The following is a 24,488-nucleotide window of genomic DNA, read 5'->3' as shown; positions in this document are numbered from 1 at the left end:
AATAAAAATCCGCTCAATTCGTCGATAGATTAGACGGTTCGGTTCGATTCTATTCCACACCTTTAAGTCGGTCCGAGCTTGGTTGTTCAACTATGGAGTGATAAAGGAAGACTCAAAGAAGGATACAGACTCGTATATTATGAGGGGGTTAGCTTATTGTTAAGAATATTTTGTATAAAATTTAATATAATATTTTTGTATATAAAAAAAAAAGTTCAAAATAATTTGCCACTATCATAAACAACTTTAAAGATGAACATAATTATGATTTAAAATAATAATAATAATAATGATGATGATAAGATATTTCGATAGAATTATATATAGAAAAATATGAACATAGTGCATAAGAGATAGAGATAATTTATCCTTAAAAATAAAGAAACTATTTTTCATTACTTAAAATTTGAATAATATATCAAAACTTGCCCTCCTCGTTATTATGAAAAAATGTAAAATTAAGTTTCAACAATGGAATTATAATTTAAAATAAAGAAAAAAGTATAAAGCATTGAATGATATAAAATTTTAGATAGGTCCAAAGACGCAGAAAAATCAATAGATCAATAGTTCATAAAAAAAATAGGATACAATTTAATAGGAAATATAAATAGGCATAAACTTAGTCAACGATGAATTAAAATAAATAAAATAACATAAATTTACCACTCCATGTCGTATTACAAATAGTTCGTAATTATAGGGCCCTTTCTCTATCATCTATATGTTTCCTAGGCCAAAATCCTAATAAAAATGAGATGTTTGACGAGTAAAAAGAAAATCCAGTACTCTATTCATATTTGCACAAAATTTCATATAAAAAGATCTTTATAGTTCTTCATTAAACTCTCCAAAAAGAAGAAAAAAACACTCCAGTTTTAAATTGTAGTGACTAATTTTTCTAACACATACTGTGTTGTACAAATTCAGCTTGAAATAATAAACTTCTAGAATGAACACCAGAAGTAACGATGAAGAAAAGACATCCTAAATGTACAAAAAATAACAAGAGAATGCAGTCTAAATTCATGATGAATCAACCCTGACATCAAAATAGGCAACCTTGATCAGTACAATAAAGCAATAATTGCAACAAGAATGAATTCTCAGATTGTAGTTTAGATTGTAATCGGTCGTGTGTCTTGATCGAAAAGAGAACTACTAACAAATAGGTAATGCATACGTTGACATGCTAGAAAATTCTACTAAGATAATAACTACAGAAATTGGAAAGTTTCATGATGATTTCATATCAAAGTTTTGATGTAAGATGAGTGCTTATAATATTTTACTATCTTCATAAAAGTTGTGCTTCATTATCAATCTATTGAGGCAAAAGAACAGAGCCTTACGAAAATTTTATGACATTTACACTAGGACTAGTAACAGAGATCATTTTAGGTCGAGTAGGAATTTTTCAATCTGCAGAATGAGAGAAGCGAGACTGTACCAGAACAGGTATACTAGTGTGATCAGAATGCTTAAATCTGCAGGGGAAGACAATTGGATAATAGTTGCAGTAGGTGCCAGCAAGAGAGAGATGGAACTTGGAAGCACATCCATAGAAGCCAAGGATGTCTTCGGTACATCCTTTAATCTCTGCAAATCAGATAGGTGACGCAATGAAGGAAGACAAGCCACGAGTTCTGACTGAATCCTTTGCAGATCAGTTTTCTTCAATAAATCTGGCAAATGTTGTAACGACCGGAGATCTACAACCTTTGGACCCTTCGTTGTGATGCATATAGTCAAAGCAAGACAAAGAAAGAAGCCAATCAAATGCCTGAAACATGAATGCATGAGGTGTCAAAACAAAATAGTCAACTCATACCATCATCTGATACTGTATAGTTTCTCAACAACCTTCATGGCATTCATGCAGGGCTGTTCCAATCAGGAATACATAGATACAGCAAAAAGTTTCGAGTAAGCAAGTTGATATATCAGATCTGGAAGGTTCAGGTAATCAAGAAAAAGTAAAGGATAGCTACCTCCCTTGAAAAGCAATAAGCTCATATCCAGGTTAGATAGCTAGAAATGAAGAAAAAGAAGAGACATAGCTGCTGCAAGGACAATACTGACTGACGATTCTGTATTATCATTAATATTTAGTGAGCCAACATAACTTTGCTAGAGTCTTCGATACGAAAGTAATCTTGACTACATATACCGCAGACAGGGTAGGGTGGTGAAAAATAGGAAAAGAAACACATAGGGAACTTACAACAAATGAATATTGGAATACTAACAGTTACAGAAGAAGTTTTCATTCGAAAAAAAAAAAGAAGAAAGAAGTAGAGGTAAGGAATAGAGTTGAAGGCACATATAAATTAAAAATAAAGATTGACAATCAATAAAATGAAAGGCAGGAGGGAAAAATGGCAAGAAAGACAACTTAGAAACCATACTAAATTGTAAACTGGAAGCACAAGAAAACATTTTTTTTTTACTTTTGCTGGCAAGCCATCTACCCATGGAACCATCAAAATATAAATCAGTTAACATCAAATAAGGCTTCCATCATGTTCTAATTTGCTTTTTCTTACTTTCCTTCTCAATATAAGATTTCATCACACTCAATGACAACCTATTCCTGATAGTAGTAATCCTGTGGAAGACCTAAAGCCAAAGTTCACCTGAATTGTCATCTCTATTTTTTTTGGGCAAAAAAACTGTTATACATCCAAAAAAGAACCACTAACTCAAAAAGTCTGATGTCACTAATAACAGATCCATCATAGAATTTCTGTCTACTGACCAAAATAAGCTAATTCTGAAGTGTCTCACCAAATTGGAAAAAGAAATTCCTCCACCAGCCCATCAAGGGTACTATCTATGTGTTTTTAGCAAACACAAATATCAAAAATCCAGCAACACAATCTATAAAGGTGCAAAAACCCTTGTACTCTGTAAACCGCCTTAAGTCCAAACCCTAGATACATCGTCCTACATTATTATCACATCAATTGGGACAAAGCATAATCTGGATGGTCTTATGATTAATTCTACATTATTAATTCTATCAAACACAAATATTAATTCTAGCAAACACAAATATAAAAAATCCAGCAACACAATCTATGAAGGTGCAAAAACCCTTGTTCTCTATAAACCGCCACAACTCCAAACCCTAGATACATAATTCTACATTATTATCACATCAATTGGGACAAAGCATAATCTACATTATTAATTCTTTCTCCCCCTATAACATACATTTCACTTGAGATCAGATTATAATCAGGATAAACCATATACCTGTCTCGAGTTTATGATCAATGGCATACAATATACCTTCTTCGATACGCAAGATTTTGACATGAATGACGGTTTTCGAAGAAAGGATCGTCCTCGAAGAATATAATCGAATCCGATTAAGAACAAAAATCACATCTTTATCAAAATCTCGGGGAGGTTCTTACATCGAGACATTGATGGTCTCACTGGGGATGGTAAAAATGCTGAGAAGGATCTGCTTCAGCGGCCACTCGGAGCGGTGGCAACTCAAGACGCATTCATTGTCCTTGAGGTAGCCGGGCAGGGAATGGTACTCACCAGCTGGTTCTCCACCTTTGTGGTTTGGCGGTTCATCATATATAATATCTTATCCGAGAGCGGGTAAAATAAGAAACCTTCGATATGATGCACAAATCATAAAATCAACGGTGTATCTGAGTCGAGACTTCCACGTGTTATATAGTAAGCAAATTGTTGACAGGATTTGTCTACGCCTTCCAGCAACGGTTTGGAACGGAGTTTGACGTGCTCCGACGACGCACAGAAATAGAGGTAGACAACCCAATACGTGGAGGGTTTGAGATAGCTTTGGAGCAAATGCATCCACGTGGCCGTCAAACCCATGGTATGTCTGTATAATATTGATGTCAATCATGATGGGTCATTATGATGTACCGGATCACCATTTTGGATCATGAACCAATAATATCACGCTACCATGTATCGATCAAATCAATTGTCTAAAAACAATCTATAATTTTCTTGAGTGAGTGACCTTTTCTAAACTATGCATGTCTGTAACGTGGAGAACAGGAGCTGTTTTAGGAGATGCATAAAGCAACAAATCAATCACCAAATTGCAGTGATCCTTTAATTGGTTTGTGTGTCGCATCACATCTCAAGTTCAATACCTCTCCATGGGCGAACTTGTTAATGTAGAAAAAGACTTGTTTTAGATTTCAATAAAACAATAAAATTACCAAAATTTGAGTTGATCCATTGATTGGCCTACTACTACTGTATCACATGTCCAACTTTAATTCAATGACTCCTTGGACATACTTGTTCTCTGTCTTTCTAGACGATATCTATCTCATATCAACACTTGGTATTGAAAGAAAAGATATATGTATATATATATAAAAAAATTAGATCTCATAAAGAAATCATAATCATAGGTTGATGAGTTTCAGTATTAATATTATCATAGCCAAAAGTAGTATGTAATGTCAAATTTCATTAAATCAAAGTGATTTTTATATTCTCTAAACTCGAATTCCAAAAATTACAAAATGTATGCATATTGATACGATATATTTTGGCGACCTGAACACGTCACAGTCGACATAGTACGCAAAGTCAGAGCCCTACGCCACACATCCCGTCTCGGAAGCTCATACGAAGAAGATATGCCACGTGTCCTATCCTAGGAGCTTGCCGCTCTGCACATCCCGGAACGACGACCGATCAGAAGGGTCGTCCCATCCCTCGAGGGTTAGCGGCTACGTCGAATCGATGCACTATCAACCCTCACGCCATAGTATAAAACCCCTGGCCGGCCTCCGGCCAAGGGAGAGACAAAAAACAAAAAGAGAAAAGGAAAAACAATCCATCTCGTTACTAACTTGCTTGTCGGAGGACGATCACTCATTGATGGCAAGGGACTCGGCATAGGAGCACTAGCCACTCGGCAATGTAGATTTATTAATTGGCCCTGATCTCGACCAACGCCAATAGCACTTCTTCCCAAGAGCCCGATCACCTCATCATCCAGATCACCCCCGCAGTAGGCTCCCGACATCGATTCGCGGACCTAGCCATGCTGACTCACGACATATTTGTTCGCTAACACATATTACTTGAGAATAAGTAAATAAGCTTATTAGCCTCGCCTAAAATATTAGCAAAACGAGAATATACTGAACCACTTATCAAGAATAATTATACTCAAAAACTCATGAAAGATTGAAGCCTCGAAATCTCGTTGGATAAAATTATACCCCAAATATTTGTTTAATAATATTACGCCTAAAGTACTGATCATCTGTCACATCTACATATTAAGGGCACAAAATCTCATTTAGCGATTAAGGGTTCAAAAGACTCGTTTAATAAATTTTACATTTAAAATATTCTTTTGATGGTGACATGCAAAACCTATTGATAATAAATCTAAGACAATAATAATACTCATATTATTGTATTATTATTAAAATACAGTAAGTAATACGTTATTTCATGAGAATGGTATTAATATTTAAATAATATTAAACAGTGTACCGAAATTTACAAAGGGTGAGTATGCTATTGACAAACCTTTAAAGAAGTATTTTACATGATAGCCTTCTTTTAAAAAAAGGGCCTCACAAAAGCACCCCTATTTCATTCCGCCCCCTCCTCTCCGATCGCTTCTGTGCTCGACTTCTCTTCTCTTCGAACCCTCCTCCTTGGCCCCCCAATTCGATCGATTCTTGCCCATCTCGATCCGATCGCTTCCCCTTCCCTTCGCCTCTACCTCCCCGATTCAATCCCCCGGCGCTCCGCATGGCGGAAGACGAGGACTGCCCGTCGTCGAGCGATGTGGAGGAAGACGATTGCTACATCACTGACCAGGAAGACGCCATCGAGGAGAACGTCCTCCAGGGTCTCGAGGACGGGCGCGAAGAGGACTGCCACTGGTCGCTCTCCTCGGTATCGGCGCCTTCTCTCTCTCTCTCTCTTCCCCGACGCCGGATTGGTTCTTGTTGCCCCCCTAGGGTTTCAGCGATCTCGAATCTCTCGGAGTGGATCTCTTGTGAATGGCTTCTCAATCGTTCTGTTTTCTCGTTTGTCTTATTCATTTCAATCCGTATTTTGGAAAAGAAAAAAAATTAGTTTTCAATCGTTGGACACGGATGGTTTTCTTGTGAAGCATTGAGATTATCTGTTTATGACCACGAGAGAAAGAAGTTTGTTGTTAGCGGAAATTCGAAAGCTTTCTTCTTTTGGCTTAGGAATTTTATCTTTTTATCTCTCTTTGAGTGATGGATTTCTCTAGTTTGTTCTTCCCATGTCGCAGGTTATCACAAAAGAGTCTCTCTTGGCAGCTCAGGTAAAACTTATTTTGCTCAGAATCATGTGGATCTATGTGGAGCATAGTCGAATTGCTTCGAGTGTTTCCTTCTTCTTGTAGAAGGAGGATCTGCGAAAGGTGATGGAGTTGTTGGTGCTGAAAGAGCAGCATGCGAGGACCCTGTTGATTCATTACCGCTGGGATGTCGAGAGAATCTTTGAACTGCTCGATCAGAAGGGAAGGGAGCGATTGTTCTCAGAAGCAGGAGTGACGATTGTCGAGACTAAAGGCTTGTCTGCTTCATCGAGTTCAGGCACGTGTAATGTCTGTTTCGAGAGCTTTCCTCCAGGTGCAGTCACTGAGATGGACTGTGGGCACAGTTTCTGCAATGATTGTAAGTTTTCTGACTTCCATATGGTTTCAAGCATAAGTGTTTGAAGGACATCAAATCACCTTCACTGTAAAATGTATTTCCAGAATTGTCTCTATCTATCCTTAATATAACATTCACATTATCTTCTTCGTAAATTTGCTTGGTTCTGCTTGTTGCGAAATTGTAAAATTTAAAACAATGAGCAATTTCACATATGCTTTCTCAGGTATATAAACGAAAGAAATCATCACACTTAACATTTCACACGTATGCATTAAAGGATACTTGCAGTTAATATTTTGCATAGACATTGAAAAGGGTACTGCCACCTACAATTATCTGTCATTGTAGTCGCAAACACTTGTTTACATCTGGAGTAAACATAGAGTTAGGGTCTTTTGCGGTACATATACAACATTTTGGCCTCAAATGTCCAAATCATTATAAATATGCCTCAGAAGTACATTAACAGTGCCTTTGTTTGCATCAGCTAGTAATAGTAAACCTGGTTCTAGAGGATCATCATTCTTCATGGACTAGCTGTGAATTTGTATCCTTGTTGAAAATTTTGAACCACCTAATCGATGCCCATTGACTACTATCATCTTATTAACTAGCTCTTTTTTTTTTTTTCTCCTCGTTGACTTCCATTGGATTGTTTAACTTTGATTTATAAACCAGACTTTCTTTTTCTATAAGGTTTTAAATTGTACTCTATATACATTTATCTGAGCCACTAATATGGTTTTATGTTTAATGGTTTAGGTTGGACAGAGCATTTTATTGTCAAGATAAACGACGGGCAAAGTCGTCGCATTAGGTGCATGGCACCCAAGTGCAGTGCTGTTTGTGATGAGGCAGTTATAAGGAATTTGGTCAGTGCAAAACATCCAGATATTGCTGATCGTTTTGATCGATTCCTACTTGAATCATATATTGAAGACAACAATAAGGTGAAGTGGTGCCCCAGCGTTCCACATTGTGGAAATGCAATACGTGTTGAGGGTGATATTTATTGTGAGGTCGAATGTACTTGTGGGATACAATTTTGTTTCAGTTGCTTATCAGAAGCACACTCACCTTGTTCATGCTTGATGTGGGAGCTATGGACCAAGAAATGCCAGGATGAATCAGAAACTGTTAATTGGATAACAGTAAACACAAAACCCTGCCCAAAATGTCACAAACCAGTTGAAAAGAATGGTGGCTGTAACCTAGTTGCATGTATATGTGGGCAAGCTTTCTGGTGAGGATTTTCTTCTTTATTGGTGCTTATGTTGGTCATTCTGCGAGTTTTATCGTGTTTTTAACCCTTTTAGTAGACTCAGATTCATTCATTATAGCATGTATCTGATCTTAGTCTGCATTTTTATTGCTGTATGCCATAATTTTTTTAGTGCCCTTTCCATTGAGTTTTTGTGCTAGGTACCTTATTCTATTCCAGACTGATAAAATACTTGGGTTCTTTTTCCTATGGTTGCTTTATTTCGGATGATATATTGTGATGTTGCCCCAAATAGATCTCTCATTACTGACCATTCTACATCTATGCTTAAATCTTTGATTAAACTTGAAATAGACAAAGGTTTAAGGTAATCTAGTTAGGCGTCTTGTTCCTAATAGATCCATGAACCAAACAATTCTTACCTAGGTATACCAATGTTGTGACTGAGTTGACTCAGTTCGCCATGGCAGAATATCCTTTACAGCTGTATAATCTAACCTGTGATAGCTTTGGATATGCAGCATCTTTTCCCTTCCTCCTCTCATCGTTTTCAAGTGTCTACCACATATGACTGCCGTTTGCTAGTCTGCTCCTGGTCTCCTTATCCGCTTCCTCCTGCAACTGCTGCAGATGTCTGTCACTGCTGCTGCTGCCTTTCTCTCCTCACCTTCTCTTTTTCTTCCTCCTACAATAAGTATTGGAGAAAAAGAATTATGATATTTTCATTCATGTTAACATATCATGGGGTTTCTTTGAAGTCTCTCAAAATTGAGTTTCAGTGTACAAAGGCCTTTTCCTTGTTAAATTGTATTACTTGGTTTAGATATTAGGTTCGATGGTTATGGTACTCAGTGGGAGAAATAACTATCAGAGGTATGCTTTCGCTTGCTTATCTTTGCCAGTGAAAAAATTAAGTATTTGATATTTTTTGCCATTTGGATTCTCAAATTTCCCAGAATTTGTTGGAATAGGAATCCTATGAAGCTCTTCTTTTCAGGTACTGCTTGTACTTATCCATTTAGCCATAAGTTCTAGGACCTATTTCTTTTAAGCCTATATTTAATCTACAAAAATGTGGAAATCTATAACAGATATGCCAATAATCACTATATATTGCAGTGTAGATCTTATTAATTTTCAGTGAAAAATGTGGTGAAATTTGTACATTTCTAATTTTAAATTGTTATTTTTAGTTGCTTTTCTTTTGAGGTTTTAGAGTCTATTTGAGCTAAATTATATGTTATTTTCAGCATTCCTGTGAGACAACCTATTAAACCTTGGATAACTTATTTTTGCTTGGAAATGCTATGATGAATTTATCATGTAATATTGATATATAATAGTCTTGTTATGGCTTTTTCTCAGGACTGGCCTTCATATGGCTAGTCATCTAGTTTAACTTAGATTTCTTTAGTTTTCTATGCGTAGAGTTGAAGGCATCATTAGAGATCTCGAGACCTTCATTTTTTTCGTCTTCTTTCTGTTCTTTTTTTCTGAAGCCTTTTAACTTGATCTTGTTGGTACCTACCAAAAGTGATGTTGTAGGAAAATCAAATATGTTTAAACGTGTGAAATACAATTATGTACCTGCATATGCAAACACTGGAAGGATGGTTCAAGTACTTGCAAGGTTGCGTAGAAGCATTCTAGACCAGTGTTCATGGGATTTTGATCAATTTGGCATTAGCCATTTTATTTAAGTTTGTAATTGGTCTCTATTGGCTGGATCAACCTAATTAGCTCATGGATCAGGTCTTTCTTTAAATAACTAGAACCTAAAAGTTAACTGGAATCTGTGGGAACTTGCTCATGATCTGCCAGGATTAGCTTGACTAGGGTAATTGGCTGGAGTGCTGAGATGACTTTGAAGTCAGCTGAGACATGCAAGACGGCCAGGTGTGCCCAAAATTGGTCATTTCAACTATTTGTGACCAATGCTAATGATTCTAACATCTAGTAATCAGCATTATACTTGACAGATCTTGATCTAGATCATTCAAAGTGGATTGGCAATCAGTTGATCCTGCAAACTGTGTGGCAGGCAGATATTTTTATGAATTAAAATTCCTATATCACACAGATCAAAAGTCCTTTGCCTTTAAAATTTTCACTTAGATGCTATCCAAAAGTCGTGGTAGAACATCAAATGAAGACAATCATTATTAAGATGTTATAAAAAATCTTAAATTTTTAATAGTTAGAATCCCAAAGTAGGAGCTATTATAATTTGTGCATACCAGAATATTCATATCCATTTACTGGGATTGAGGGCAACTAATTCAATTCATCGACTTGACGTTAAAAATACTATGATATGCTTTCTGTTTTTGATAATCTCGTTGCTTGCAGTTGACATCAGGACAAACCTTAGTAAATAAGATAATGGCCATGAGAATCTATAGGTTAGTCATCCACACAAGGAAAAAAGAAATCAGATCATTGAAACTATGTTTTGAACAAGAGAACGATTTACATCTAGATCTTAAGACATGATCAAGTCACAGAGTTGTTTGACTTGACCAAAGACAAATATGTTCAATTTTTTTGATTCGCGAAAAGTTACATATGATAGTTTTATGTTATGTATATCTGCATCATCTGAGATTTGGAGCCTAATTAGCTCGATCATTTTAATCGAATTCTATAGGCTTCTCATAGATCCATGAAAACTGCTGCTTCATGGAATGTGGACAAGTCAGGTACAGATAGTAAGGAATATAATTAGGGACATTGCGTAAGCATATCCTGAATAATGTAGAGGGTTGCTTTATAAATCATAAAAAGTTAAAAACAAAGTTAGGTTGGAAATTACGAAGATTATTGTTCAGGAAATTTTACAAAATCATAGGTCTGTGAAACAATTTGAAGTTTCATTCATTTTACATCAAAAGTGTCCAGAATAGAGGATTTGTTGTGCAGACCGATAAATTGGAATTGTACTACCATCCAGAAATTTGAAGAGCAGAGCTTGCTATTTTTGGGTATTGTAATCAATTGTTCTTTTTTGTTTTCTGAATTAAACTTGTGTTCGTTTTTCTTCTTGTCTACATCAGAAGATTATTGTTCTCTGGGGATTACCCAACATTTTTTGTCATATCACACTGAAAGTTTTGTATGTCATTGCCAATGATACAGTGGGTAATGATACATCTCTGGTGCTTGCACTTGTTTTGTTCCATACTATGTCATTGTAGTTCATGGTGTGTGAATTCAATCTAATAGGTATTGTTTTTACCTTGGTAGACAATGTCTAAGATTTTACTATCCCACTTTATTGTGTTTTAACCTGGATATATCAATATGTAGAATGGACCTGATATAATTTAGTGGATCTATCTAATGCATAATGCATTTATCTTTCTTGATGAAGTTCAAATTTTTGTTGTACCACTACTGAGTTTTAAGCTTTGATACTCAACATTTTATATGCATGAACCCAGTAGTCAACTATTGTTTCTCCCTCAGGTGGGTACTGTTCTATTATTCCCTGGAGAGACATTGTGTTTTCGTCTGGTTCACTGTACAATGGTTGCTTCTGTGGTTCAATTTTGAAAAAAAAGAAAAAAAATCTGCAGACATTGACTGTTTTGAGCTTTTTGGCTTGTTTACCTTTCCACTGTTTTAGTGAAAGAAAATTTAGAACCTTTGGACATCGAAGCTTTGATCAAGTCTTCTAATGCATGAAGCTTTCTTTGTTTCATTTGATTTTATGGTCTTTAACAGTTGGTTATGTGGTGGTGCTACTGGAAGAGATCATACATGGTCTAGCATCAGTGGTCACAGTTGTGGTCGCTTCAAAGACGACCAAGCAAAGAGGACCGAGCGTGCAAGACGTGACCTTTACCGTTATATGCACTATCATAATCGGTACAAGGCTCATACAGATTCTCTCAAGCAGGAAAGCAATCTCAAGGAAACCATTCAGGGAAAGATTTCCATTTCAGAGAACAAGGAATCCAAAATCAAAGATTACACTTGGGTGATAAATGGATTGAATAGGCTCTTCAGATCAAGACGTGTTTTGTCATATTCGTATCCATTTGCGTTCTACATGTTTGGGGATGAACTCTTTAAGGATGAGATGACACCACAGGAAAGAGACATGAAACAGAACTTATTTGAGGACCAGCAGCAACAGCTAGAGGCTAATGTGGAGAAACTCTCTATGTTTCTGGAGAAAGATTTTCAGCACTTTTCAGATGATGAGGTCATGGACATTATGCGGCATGTCATCAATCTGTCTAACGTTGTTGATAGACTTTGCAAACAGATGTAAGCGCATGCTTTACAAGTGTTCGGCTTTATTGCTTATGCATAATGACATAATTGTCCTCGCAGGTACCAATGCATCGAGAATGACTTATTGTACCCCCTTCAACGTGCGACTCATAATATCGCTCCTTATAAATCAAAAGGTCTTGAGAGGGCATCAGAATTATCCGTGTGTTGGGATTCTGACCAAAGCTTGACGAGCACGAAGACTAGTCATGATGACAACTCTGCGCAGTTGGGTTCAGCTCATAATGGAATTGGTACAACTCTTACCTGTCTAGCTCATTATAATGAATTTTGCTCAATCGATTATCCAAATTAGAAGTTTTGATGCCACTGTCTCCTTTCACATCTCTCTCTCTCTCTCTCTCTCTCTCTCTCTCTCTCTCTCTTTGTACATTAGCAAAATTGACGTAATTTTATTCTCAATAGTTATTGCAGATGGAATTAGAGTTGGTCCCTAAATAAAGTTTTCATGTAATGTTTTCAAAATGAAATGCAGAGGTAGCAGTACCTAGCAAACATGCTTCCTCAAGTTCGGACGAAAGTGGATGTTCTTCTCGTAAGCGTGCCCGCACAGAGGCTCAAGGAGGTGCTCCTCTTTTTGATCTGAACATGCCAGCCGAGGTGATTGACAAGAGCTGATGCCGGATCCCCGAGTAAGCATCATTTTTCAACTGTACAGTTTTAGCTTGAGAGCGATCATGACGACAGAAAATAATCTCGCTGCCATTTCACGTACTCTTGGCCATGTCTAGCATATTGAAGCTGAGAGTATGGGCAAATAGAAAAAATACCGCTGTGTCTGTGTTTCACATGCTATTTGGGATGAACTTCCTGTTCGCTGTGCATAGGTTTGTGAAAGCCATTCATGCCATGTAAACCAGTGGGGGGCACATCTGAACTCTGCTTTTGCATTTCTTTTTTCCTGTTTTCTTCTTCCTCTTTTATCCCCCTCTGTAAGGAATGATGCCTACCAATTTTGGACTTGTGCACAGGTTGTGAAGAAACTCCCCTAGTGGTGGATTGGTGCTATTGGGAATTGGAACTGACCGTATAGTATTTATGATATCAAATTGCTGACTTGATATGGGCTGTGGTTGCATTTGTTGTCTATTGCTTTACTGTCTAGTTTCGGCAGTGCCTATCAAAACAACAGCTTCTGAAGTATATATATATATATATATATATATATATATATATATATATATATATATATATATATATATATATATATATATATATATATATATATATATATATACATGCATACATATATACATATATACATATACATATATATATATATATATATATATATATATATATATATATAATACATACACTGTAAAAGAGCAAAACCAACTCTCATCATTTATCTTCTTTAAAAGAGCTTTTGAGGATTGCCATCTGAGATCCATGATTTACTTGTTTGCCTAAGTTCTTAATTATCTTCGTTTAGAAATCACAGTAGCAATGAGAATGCCATAATTTAGTCAGTTGCCTGCTCTTAATTACTCTATGATTGTATTAGAAGTGAGAAAGCCGCGTTCCTTCAATAGGATATAATATCATCTTATCTTGTTTTGGGAGGCATATGGGATTCAAATATTCCACCCAATTTACGCAGAATCAGACTCCACAACCTCACAACTCAAAGGAAATGATGATAAACAGAAGATGGACTAATTCAATACAAAAGATTAAAACCTTGGATGAATGCAAATACTCATGCGAGAATTTACTGTTTCGAGTTGGCACTGTGGATTAGGAAGAATACAGAAAACATATTAACTTTCTTATAAAGATGATGATGATTCCAAGTTCAAGGAAAAACAGCCTTTATTTCCAACTCCGCCCACTTCCTACATCCACAAGCTCTTTTCAGCCTCCACCTCCATCCACTTTGTTGCAACTGAGGTGATAGCAGGACAGGCAAGTTTTGATCCCAACCGCAAAATATCACGCTTTCTGCAGAAAAGCTATGAAATCTTAGCAATGAATTGTAGACATGAAAATAACCTATAATAATAGCATATGTAGTCCTAGTGTTACTACCGTGAACAAATCATCGTGATATGCATCATATCTGCATGTAAAAGATAGAACAATAGACACAAAATACATACAACCGATGTGACTACATGTTTTCATCATAATATGCACAATCTCTGCATGTAAACGCCAGAATAAGAGAGGGACAAAAATATCCTACTGTTGTCACTACATGTTTTCCAGTTTATAAATCAGAACAAAAATGAAATAGACTTGCGATGAATAAACATGCTATCTTCCTTGCATGAACAAAACTATATATCTCCTATAAAAAAAAATAAACACTGGAAGAATCTCCTGCCGTTTAAACCTATGATGCCAGCAAGGCAACATCTATTTTGGTTTGTGCAAAAGATCTACACAACCAAACCTGTAATAGCAAATCCAACTACTGGAGATTCTAATGAAAGCAAATAATACCAGCAACAGAATTTCTGCCTTCTTATTGAGACTAAATGTTAATATTTCTACTTAAGGCATTGGTTATATGGACATCTGAAAAATAATAGTCAACACTAATGTTCCTTTTATTTTTATGATATTGCAATTTGCACTTCACATGTTAAAAGCTCATACAAATGAAGCCATTGATTTTGATTTCACTTTGAGGCCTTTAAGCTGAAGTTTGAGAGGCTCATATTGCAATAAGTGAGGCAAAGGCTTCAAGGCTTCATCTTCTTGGTACCAGGCCAGTACACATGGTATGATGTGCCGTAGATGAAAAAAAGTCAAACTACAATTAATAAATTGAGTATGCATCTTATAACTTTACCTTCTCATATAAAACTTAGACCTCAGTCGCTGTACTTCATCGTCTCTTTCTCAAATCCAATTGTTGGAAACTGCTTTGCGTAATCCTCCACTTCATGACAGAGCTTTGAAATTTCATATTGAATGTTAGCATCAGTTTGAATAGTTGCTACAAAGTCCTTTAGCTTTGATCCACCTGTTTTGCATTTAAAGGGCAAAGAAAGAAATTTAAAAGTTATATAACCAAACGCAAGCTATGAAATATCTTAAAATCAAAGTCAAACAGAAATGAATATACACCTTTAGTTTCGGCCTTGATCTTCAATGCCAATTTAACTGCAATGTCAAAAAAGTCGGCAACTTTTGCAAAATCCTCTTCAACAAATCCTCTTGATGTGAGGGCTGGGGTTCCTGAATCAGTGAAAAGGAGCTTGTAAAAACATTGTTCTACCAAACATCATGATTGAGAGAAACCCAAAAGTAAAGGCTTGTACCCATCCTGATGCCTCCAGGAACCATGGCAGATACATCACCAGGAACTGTATTTTTGTTAGCTGCAATATGTGCCAACTCCAGCACCTTTTCTACTCTAGATCCATCAATTCCCTGTAAATTGATTCAAGCCATAAAGTTAAATATTCTCCTGCATAGAAAAATTACAGTATACATGGATTTAGACAAATGAAAATAAAAATTTACATAAATGTCTTGTCTCCCTCGACTATGAACAGAATGCTAGAGACAATTACAAATTTAAAGAAATCCAATTACAAAGTCATGATACACCACAGAGCTTACCCAGGGAGAACTATGATTGAGTTGCTGCACTTTCTAATCACTTATGATTAATAAAAGTAATGATCTAAAGTTAGACCCATTTTACCTTGTTCTTAAGGTTCACCAGGACTAAATGGTTATCTGTTCCTCCAGATACAAGCTCATAGCCTTTTTCAACCAAGCACTGAAACATCGTATTGCTAGATCAGTATCCTAAATGGATAAAATCAGTCACATCTAAATATGAAATTGTGGAAAGATTATAGAAAACTTTTGCACCAATTTACATGAAACAATAGCCAAGCTATCAGTCAAACCTAAAGAAAGTACTATCTTACTGAAAGTCTGAAAACAAAAGAACCAAAATCATGCAACAATACCTCGGCAAATTTAGCACAATTCTTCAGTACTTGCTCCTGATAAGCTTTGAATTCTGGAGTGGTGGCCTACAGTTGCTCAGAGGAAAATACTGGTCTAGTTAATACAACATGTGGCTTAAAAAACTTCAGCAACTCAGGAAATCCCAGACAACTTTGTCTTAGCCGAAAAGACTAAAATCTGATAGCAAGCAAGCAGATGTTAATGTATGATAATTTGAACCTTATTGTTTGCATAGACTTACTGTGAATATTTGTTCAATTTCATGAGCTCTAAATTGAGTAGTTAAGAACTCCCAACTTTCCATCTAGAACAAGGGAATCCTGTGCGAGAGGTCTTAGGCTATAACTGAAGTAAATAAGCCAAAAAGTTCAAATCAAGCCAGAAGTTGATGTGAAGCAATTAAAAACCATCAAGAGTGACATCTTATGGTTGATCTCAGATAGTGGAAACATTTGGTTCCTGGGGTTATGGCTTTACAATTAAGTTTTATACAGAAAGATATTGGAACTTCACATCACTCTGAAATGTAAATTTACAAGCTCCTTTTACAACTTTATTTTAGAAACAAGGCAACATTGATCTTATCCAAACCAAATATGGGCTCTTTTCTCAGATTAAACCAATGGCATGAAATTAAAGACACCAACACATCTAACAGTGCACAACGGTGTATTTATTTATTTATTTTTTTTTGGGCATAAATGCATATTCACCAATTAATCTCTCCCTTTTGATCTTCAAAATGTTGGCAATCTCTTCTAATACCTTCCTAGTTTGAGATTTAAATTCACTCAAGCAACTGTATTTATCTGGGAAGGGATAACATGCTTAGAGATTTGTTTAAAAAAGTTGTTCTCAAAAAATTTGAGACACCATGATCCAACGATGCCAACATCTAAACTTTGGGAAGATAAACTCAATATATGCATAGCGCAAGAGCTCATATGCATCTCAGAACAAAGTTTTGCTAAAGAATCAGCCGATTCAAGAGCACAAGATTTACCTGTCTTTAAGTTTACAAGATATAAATGATTCTCAATGGGAATAATTAAGCAGAAACTATAGATTTAAGTCAGAGAATGATGATTATATAGCCAAAAGATCAGACAATTATCCTTGCCCACATTGTTCCCAAACTGAGGTGGCAGTCTGCTTTTGGAAGTCTTTAAGGATCTAACTGGGAAGTGGTTTAGATGCTAGGATATATGCAGACCAATGCTTTAGTTGTACGCAGAGCCCTACAACTAATGGATGTCACTGACCCCAGAACTTTCTTAAAGAAAAATGGGCTTAAGGACTAAATTGTGATGCCAACATGATCCTTGATTGCCAACAAGGGGTAAGCAGGAAGGAATAGGTTGAAGATTAATTAGTTAATCGAATCTGTTAACTAATTTGCCATTAGGATTACCATTAATCATCCCTTTTTTAAAAAGGAAAAAAAAAGCAAGGATCTTGGTGGATGCATACCTGTTTGAGTGCAACAGCTAAACCAGAAATGGTATGATTGTGTGGACCACCTTGTAGCCCAGGAAAAACAGCTGCATTAATTTTATCTTCAAAATCATACATAACCTAACACAATTGTTTATATGATCACAGTTAGTCCATATCTATTTAAAGAGAATTTGATAATTTGCTGCACATAACAATGAAAGTGAAAAGCAAGAACATCAAGTAACATAATTTTTTTTCAGTTCACCTCTTGCCCTTTTTTGTTTATCTCTTTTAGGCCTTTCCTGAAAAAGATCATGGCTCCACGTGGTCCACGAAGTGACTTGTGTGTTGTAGTTGTCACTATATCTGCATACTTAAAAGGAGATGGAATAACACCAGCAGCAACCAGTCCACTGATGTGTGCCATATCTGCCAGAAGAATGGCTTTCTGCTTGTCACATACCTGTTAATTCCACAGAAAAGGAAATAATAGCTATGAATGCACATATTAGAAGCTGATAATAAAAAGATAGTAAGAGTGTTTTTCCCCTCTTTTCCTTCTCATTTCCATTGTGACCGAAAGGACTGTACGAGAGTATACCTTTCGAATGCATTCATAGTCATAAAGACGGGCATATGCACTAGCACCAGCCACAATTAATTTTGGCCTGAAGAGTGTAGCACTTTTCTCCAACTGCACAGACATATATGAAAATATATTGAGTACAAATAGATGCTTCTTTCATTCACTGTTGATCTGCAAGAGAACACTTTGGCCCTTAGAATATGAATCAAGTTTGACTTCTCCGACTAGCATTTTAAACTATGATATGAATAACAAAATAAAAGAAAAGGTGAAGAAAATTTACGCAATCTTAATAAAAAAAATGAAATTTAAGGATGATAACTTAGTGGTGATAAAAGATTCTTGTAACTGGCCCCAAATAGTTGGGACATTATGGTCTTGTTGTAGTAGTTGTTGTTGTATTATGGAAGTTAAGAATGACATGCAAGTGTGTCCTTGTCATCATATCCCCCACCAACATGTCATATCCATGGAACAGATTATTGTTCGAGCATAAAGCCTATGCCAACAAGTGCAGGACGATTGCTGATTCATTCTAATCAACATGGAACTGTCACCTTTCCAGTACAAAAATACAACATCAACAAAAGACTAAAAAGTTTATTTTGATAACATGTTTCCTTAAATTTACTCAGTCCAAATATGAAATACTTGTATTACAATGATTCCAGATTAGTATCATGACCTAAGACCAATTCTTGTAAACTTAATCATAAGGTTGGAGCACTCGGAAATTGCTTTTTGTTAGAAAAGTTATATGCTATCCACAACATCCTTCACATGTCATGTGAGACTCATTGGTGGTATCAAAATCTACTCCAGTAAAATCCCAGAGGTCCTCATTAGTGTTGACATGTATAGCCTAAACCTACTTCTTCCTAGCAGGGCATGATTCCCTATATCATCCCACTGAGTCCTTTCCATCTGAGCTTTAGCCTCAAAAAGGACTAAAATTTTGAACTTGGTCATAGTTTGTGAGCTTCTAGGTCTATAACATGAAAATTGTAGTGATTTATAATTTTATATAACATCTCAAATCATAGCCAGCATTCGATGTATGATTGTTTGGAGATATCATAATATCACAATATCCCCTACTCAAATTCTGTACATCGTTGTTAGCATGACAGTGCCATAGTTATTAGAAGTGGAGAAAAAAAGCAGATGTGACCACGAAAAGAAGTAAACACTTGATCAGTCTGATTCTACTTTTAAATGAGATTTTGTTGCAATGGCTTAAATCTGCTGAACCAATTGATTTTTTCTTAAACTGAGAGAAACAAATGTGTCAGATGATTGCAACCAGTTCACCAAGCCCAACTTTACAAAATTTTTCTTGACACACTCAATAATCCAACTGTTCATCTCTAAATTGTGTTTTTATGGATGCCCTTTCCAATACCATTGCCAGTAAGGGAGAGTAAGATGAGGAATTTTCACACACTGTTGACACCACCCACTTGGACTGTCCGTCATGGATACCCTGCTTAGGCCCCACCTTTGGTAAGATTCTGCAAGCCCACAGTCACTGAAAGAGAGATAAGAAAAGGAAAAATAAGAAGAAAAGAGAAGAAAAAGAAGAAAGAAGAGGAGCAAAAGAAAATAAAAAGTGAATTAAATGATAGATGAACAGTAGGAAGGAAGAAAGTGGAGAGAAAATAGAAAAAGAAAAAGGAAAAAGGAAGAAAACAAGAAAACACGAAAAATAATATAATCATTATATACTATATTTACTTGTATATGACAGTCCAGCAGAACCTGAGGCCTCATTTTTTTAGACAATGATCACTTCAGCTCCAAAAATTACAGACATTATAGTAACAAGTATAGTATGTGATATCTTAGTTTCATCATATGAATAACTCTTTCCTACTGGATCAACTATTCTCCAGATCCATAATCCTATGTGTTATTAACATATTTAACATGATATAAATTAAAAACCACAAGTCTTACCGAAGAAAGAGTGCCCTGAAGGTACTGTTCATGAGTTATTCCTACACTATCCAACTAGAGAAAAAAAAGGCTCCCCAAATAACTTGATGTGCTTATTAGGACCCATATATGACATAAAATCATGCATTGATTTGATGTTAGATCCATACTGTCATAGTGACATCTAGTCTTCATGATAGTGATATCAGATGCTATGATCAGAGGCAAAACTGTGAGGTTCTTACCTTTAAAGAATTTGTTCGGTGGTAACGGCAGGGTAAATAATGACTTGATAAACTATCTGCAACATAGCTCACATCCCATATGGGTCTAACAGTACATTGTGCTTGTTGAAAATGATTTAACATTTTTTTCAACCTCTATTTGTAGTAATCAACAATATATGGGGTGAAAAAGTCACAGAGTTCATAAGGAAAAAAAAATCTAAAAGAAAGAAGCAACATGGGACAAGAACAGAAGTAATAGATCAACCACCTGATCATAATCAATATATCCAGTGCTCTCATCCAGCCTATATGGCATTGTTTCAAAGAATATAGATACTGCAGAGATCTTCTTTGTATCAGTCTGCATAAATAAAACAGACAGTATAAGTAGAAGCAGATCCTGAAAAATATTATCATACAGAAAAATTAGTTCATACTGTTCGACAAAGTGATGGGATGGTCAGATGGAATTTAGCACCTAAGAATTATGACCTATACTCAGAGCTTCAATTTTTTCTCGAAAAGGAAGCCCTGCAATAGCGGTGGTAAGTTGTACCTAGGTATTCCACACTGCTAGAAGCTTTAACAATCCATGGCATGAACCTAATGAATGTTAGTGAAACTTCTATGATATATAAAGAAACTATTTTGTCCAGTTTTCAACTTAACTGAACTTCCAAATCAAATCAGTAGCCCCTCAAAATTTTCAACAGTGTGTTACCAATCTAGTATATGTAGAATATCTTAAGACCATGAGCAAAGTCTTGCCTGCATTTTAAATGCAGCTTAAGTTATCAGGAGATTTACCGGGTTGCAACATCCATGAAATAGTTTCAGCATACACAGGCTGCACCAAATCCAGGTCATTCTTGACACCAGACTTCCACATAAAAACCACCCAGTAAGTAAAGGGGAAAAGGGTATAACTAACCAATTACCCTCATGGAAATATATGAAGAAAAAAGAAATGAAAAGTACATCTGCGAAAAATAACCATAAGTCAACAACAGGCAGTACTATGCTTTAATATTGGTAGATGATAGCTAGTACAGTATTCTACAATCAAATGTCAGATTAAAAAAAAGTGCAAGTATTAATGCTACATGGGGTATCAAGTTCATTGTTGGAGAAGTACATCGATCTTCTAGTGTATATAGTAAAGTTTGGCATCATAGAAGACCAAGTATGAATGGGATATGTTGCTAATACATATCCTACATGGATTCGATGAGCACATGGTATTCCATGTAATACTGTCTTCTATCCTGGAACAGAATCAATAGTAAAAATGATAAGAAAAATACATATATATATGCAGATAGACTGCCCATAAACAGAGGTTGGCAACTGACCCGATAACAAATTAAATGCAAATCCATATGAACTTATGCAATGGAATAATCAAATTCCAAAATAGCAGGTAGATTCAAAGGAGAGGCAGACTTCGAACTGGGGGAAAAATATATTAGCTAACCTGGTAGCCATGAGAAAGATGTCCACCATGGGGCAGATCAAGAGCCATGATTCTCTCATGTGGCTTTAAAAGTGCAGTATATACTTGAAAGTTAGAAGGTGACCCAGACAATGACTGTACATTCACTGCAAAATGCACAGGCAGTATTAAGCCATTGAAGGAAGAGGCTAATTAATTAAATGTTACCAGAAAATGCTCTCAGATAAATATGATAGTCATGCATCTTAAGTATTATAATGTGAAAGTCCTGACGTGGCCATGCTTGAGGATGACTTTGTCCTCAGCTATAATCAAGACCAATCATCCAATGGGCATGATGAACACCCAGACTTCTTTGTTCTTCTTGTTACTCTTGCAGGCCTGGGTAAACAAACCAAAGGCTCTGGGACTAAGCACGATGTCAGTGCATGTGAATCATGCGTGTGGAGACCAAAACAATCACACGATATTAAACACTTCTTTATCAGAATTACTGTGCACAATGTACAATGATAAGTTATAGGAATTATAACTAAACACCATGATGCCAATTGCTACACATAAATATTTATTGGTAGTTCTGTGCTTTGGCACAAGGCTAGTCTACTTGACTTACTAAAAGATAGTAAAGATCCAAAAACTAAGGAAGCCTTAATCTAAGCGAAGCATGGAACCATCACATGGCTATAAGCTTTGAACTGTTGGATAAAGGTAAATTAGGAAATAAAATTTAATTTTGCATTACAAGAATAGTTCGGCTTTTTCATAGCTAATGCTTAATTGACATTGAAATGCTAGCAGAATTGCACAAAGGGAACAAGCAAAAAAAGATTCATCTTATAGTGAAGAAGAAATGACAATTTGGAAAGGAACATAATATATTCATGCAAGTCATGAATCATATGATGAAATAATGATGATAGCTGCCATGAAAAATGCTAGATATGGACCTATAATTAATGTTGATGATGATCCTTAATGTAGAATTTATTAAATAATGTAAGAATCAAGGATAATGCACATGATACCTCCCCATTTCGAAGGATCCAGACCAAAAGCTTCCAAGGCACGCTTTTGACACAACGATTCAGCCATGTCAATGTATCTGGAAACGAAGCATGAAATCATCAGACATGAATGCACACACTCAAATAGATGTGGCATTTTGTTTTCCAATAATTTTTATGTACTAACAAAGACACAAAAACTGCTAACAGTGAGATAGCATTCTTGAGAAGAAGAGCAAGCAGGTCTTACTCGTTGCCACCATAGTATCTTGCACCAGGATAACCCTCGCTGTATTTGTTAATCATGACAGAGCCTACTGCTTGCATGACCGACACGGATGTGAAATTCTCCGATGGTATAAGTTCAAGTCCCTTCCATCACATTCCAAATCATTTGCCATAAGATTCACAGTTAAATCGGGCATAGAAATCACAGAAAACAAGATACATAAATTCACAAATTAGTAAGAATCATTCTTATACATCAGTGTCATGTGAGCCAACGCGCCACCGATTGGCAAGACAAATTTTGCATCTAAATGCACGACCTTTCCGATTGCGTCAGAAGCTGAGAGAAAGAGAAAACAGAGGGAGGAACCAACGGCCAAGAGGGTACCTTCCACTGCCTCGCCTTCTCGAGCTCGATGATTTCCGCGATCTCCGGATCGACGACCTCCAGCGGAGCATTGAGCTGCTTCGTCCACTGAAATCCACAAAAACCAGCATCAAGAAACGCTCAAAAGATTCTCGTATCCACCAACCCCCACCGAACCAGCGCACAAAAGAACGCACCGTGACGCAAGATCTCTCCTTCCCGTAGGCGGCTTCGCTCGGCAACGAAGACTGCATAACACACGGAGATCAAGGAAGAGTAGGAGAATCAACAATGGTGATCCAAAGATCCGATCTTCATCGGTAATAAAAAGCCAGAAGGACGAGCTTTAGTTGGGGAATCTCGGATCGGCGGGGAAGTGCGCTCACCATGGAGCAGAGGGAGTCGCGCGCGAAAGGGTGACGCCTGACAGCGGCGGAGGTGGAGGAGTTGAGCCTGCGTAGCGCCGTCGCCATTGCCATCTCGTCCTCGGGGGGGGGGGGGAGGGCACCGGAATCGGAGATCCCGGGTGTCGAGAGAGAGAGAGAGAGGGTTGGGGGTTTTGGTTGGTGGAAGAGCAGTTTTGATACGACCAACTAAAGTAGTCGATGATGACGACACCAAAATGGGAAGTAGGTGATGACAGAGATTGATTGATCCAACGGTGGATCTGACTCTGACTGAACTTGCAGTGGATCTGCTCCTAAGCAATGAACATAAAAGCCACTTGGCTAACTACAATCACAATTTCTTTCCTTTTTTATTTTTTCTTAATTTTTTTTTATTATCAATTTTCCAATAAACTTTTAGGAAAATCACCATACATTATGTAATTCTAAATTCAAATTGATCTTAAGATAATCATTTTAAATGAGATTATGCAATCTTTGGACTTTTGAGTATATGAGATTATGTAACATTCTAAATCTATTCTTATTTAAAATCATTTATAAGAGTTCGATAAATATGTTATTATTAATTTATAATTATTTATTTTGAATTATTGCTTTGAGTCTATCTTGTGAGCATATCGCATCAATCACATTGTTTCATTTTTTGTATGAACATAAACATAAAGACAGTGTATCGTATGAAGCTTTGTTCTAATAAAAGAAATTGATTAGAGTAT

General features: G+C 36.3%; 2 protein-coding genes and 1 pseudogene across 3 annotated transcripts; 1 reads left to right on the top strand and 2 right to left on the bottom strand.

The window, feature by feature from the left end:
• Positions 1–1,146: 1,146 nt before the first annotated feature.
• Positions 1,147–5,038, bottom strand: LOC135677513 (heptahelical transmembrane protein ADIPOR3-like; annotated as a pseudogene).
• Positions 5,039–5,598: 560 nt separating this feature from the next.
• On the top strand, positions 5,599–13,249 carry LOC135676782 (probable E3 ubiquitin-protein ligase ARI2). Of its 2 annotated transcripts, none has more exons than XM_065188330.1 (7): positions 5,599–5,928; positions 6,296–6,328; positions 6,410–6,683; positions 7,428–7,908; positions 11,611–12,159; positions 12,226–12,419; positions 12,662–13,249. In XM_065188330.1, the coding sequence occupies exons 1-7, from the start codon at positions 5,782–5,784 to the stop codon at positions 12,802–12,804; spliced, it is 1,821 nt and encodes a 606-aa protein (XP_065044402.1). In that variant the 5' UTR covers positions 5,599–5,781; the 3' UTR covers positions 12,805–13,249. The 2 variants fall into 2 exon arrangements, with proteins under 2 accessions (XP_065044402.1, XP_065044401.1); XM_065188329.1 differs by having other exon boundaries at positions 6,275–6,328.
• Positions 13,250–13,875: 626 nt separating this feature from the next.
• Positions 13,876–23,903, bottom strand: LOC135676781 (serine hydroxymethyltransferase, mitochondrial-like). The gene is made up of 16 exons (XM_065188328.1): positions 23,749–23,903; positions 23,560–23,610; positions 23,384–23,470; positions 23,018–23,139; positions 22,789–22,865; positions 21,782–21,906; positions 20,576–20,668; positions 18,161–18,253; positions 17,825–18,022; positions 17,593–17,697; positions 16,122–16,187; positions 15,848–15,925; positions 15,459–15,570; positions 15,265–15,375; positions 14,987–15,160; positions 13,876–14,130 (listed from the first exon to the last, which is right to left on the bottom strand). Exons 1-15 carry the CDS (start codon positions 23,839–23,841, stop codon positions 15,009–15,011), a joined length of 1,563 nt encoding a protein of 520 aa, XP_065044400.1. The 5' UTR covers positions 23,842–23,903; the 3' UTR covers positions 13,876–14,130; positions 14,987–15,008.
• Positions 23,904–24,488: the final 585 nt, after the last annotated feature.

Source organism: Musa acuminata, chromosome BXJ1-6 (genome assembly GCF_036884655.1).
Source record: "Musa acuminata AAA Group cultivar baxijiao chromosome BXJ1-6, Cavendish_Baxijiao_AAA, whole genome shotgun sequence".
Taxonomy (NCBI): domain Eukaryota; kingdom Viridiplantae; phylum Streptophyta; class Magnoliopsida; order Zingiberales; family Musaceae; genus Musa; species Musa acuminata.
Note: the sequence above shows the minus strand (reverse complement) of the source record. Positions and strands in the feature narration are given on the sequence as shown.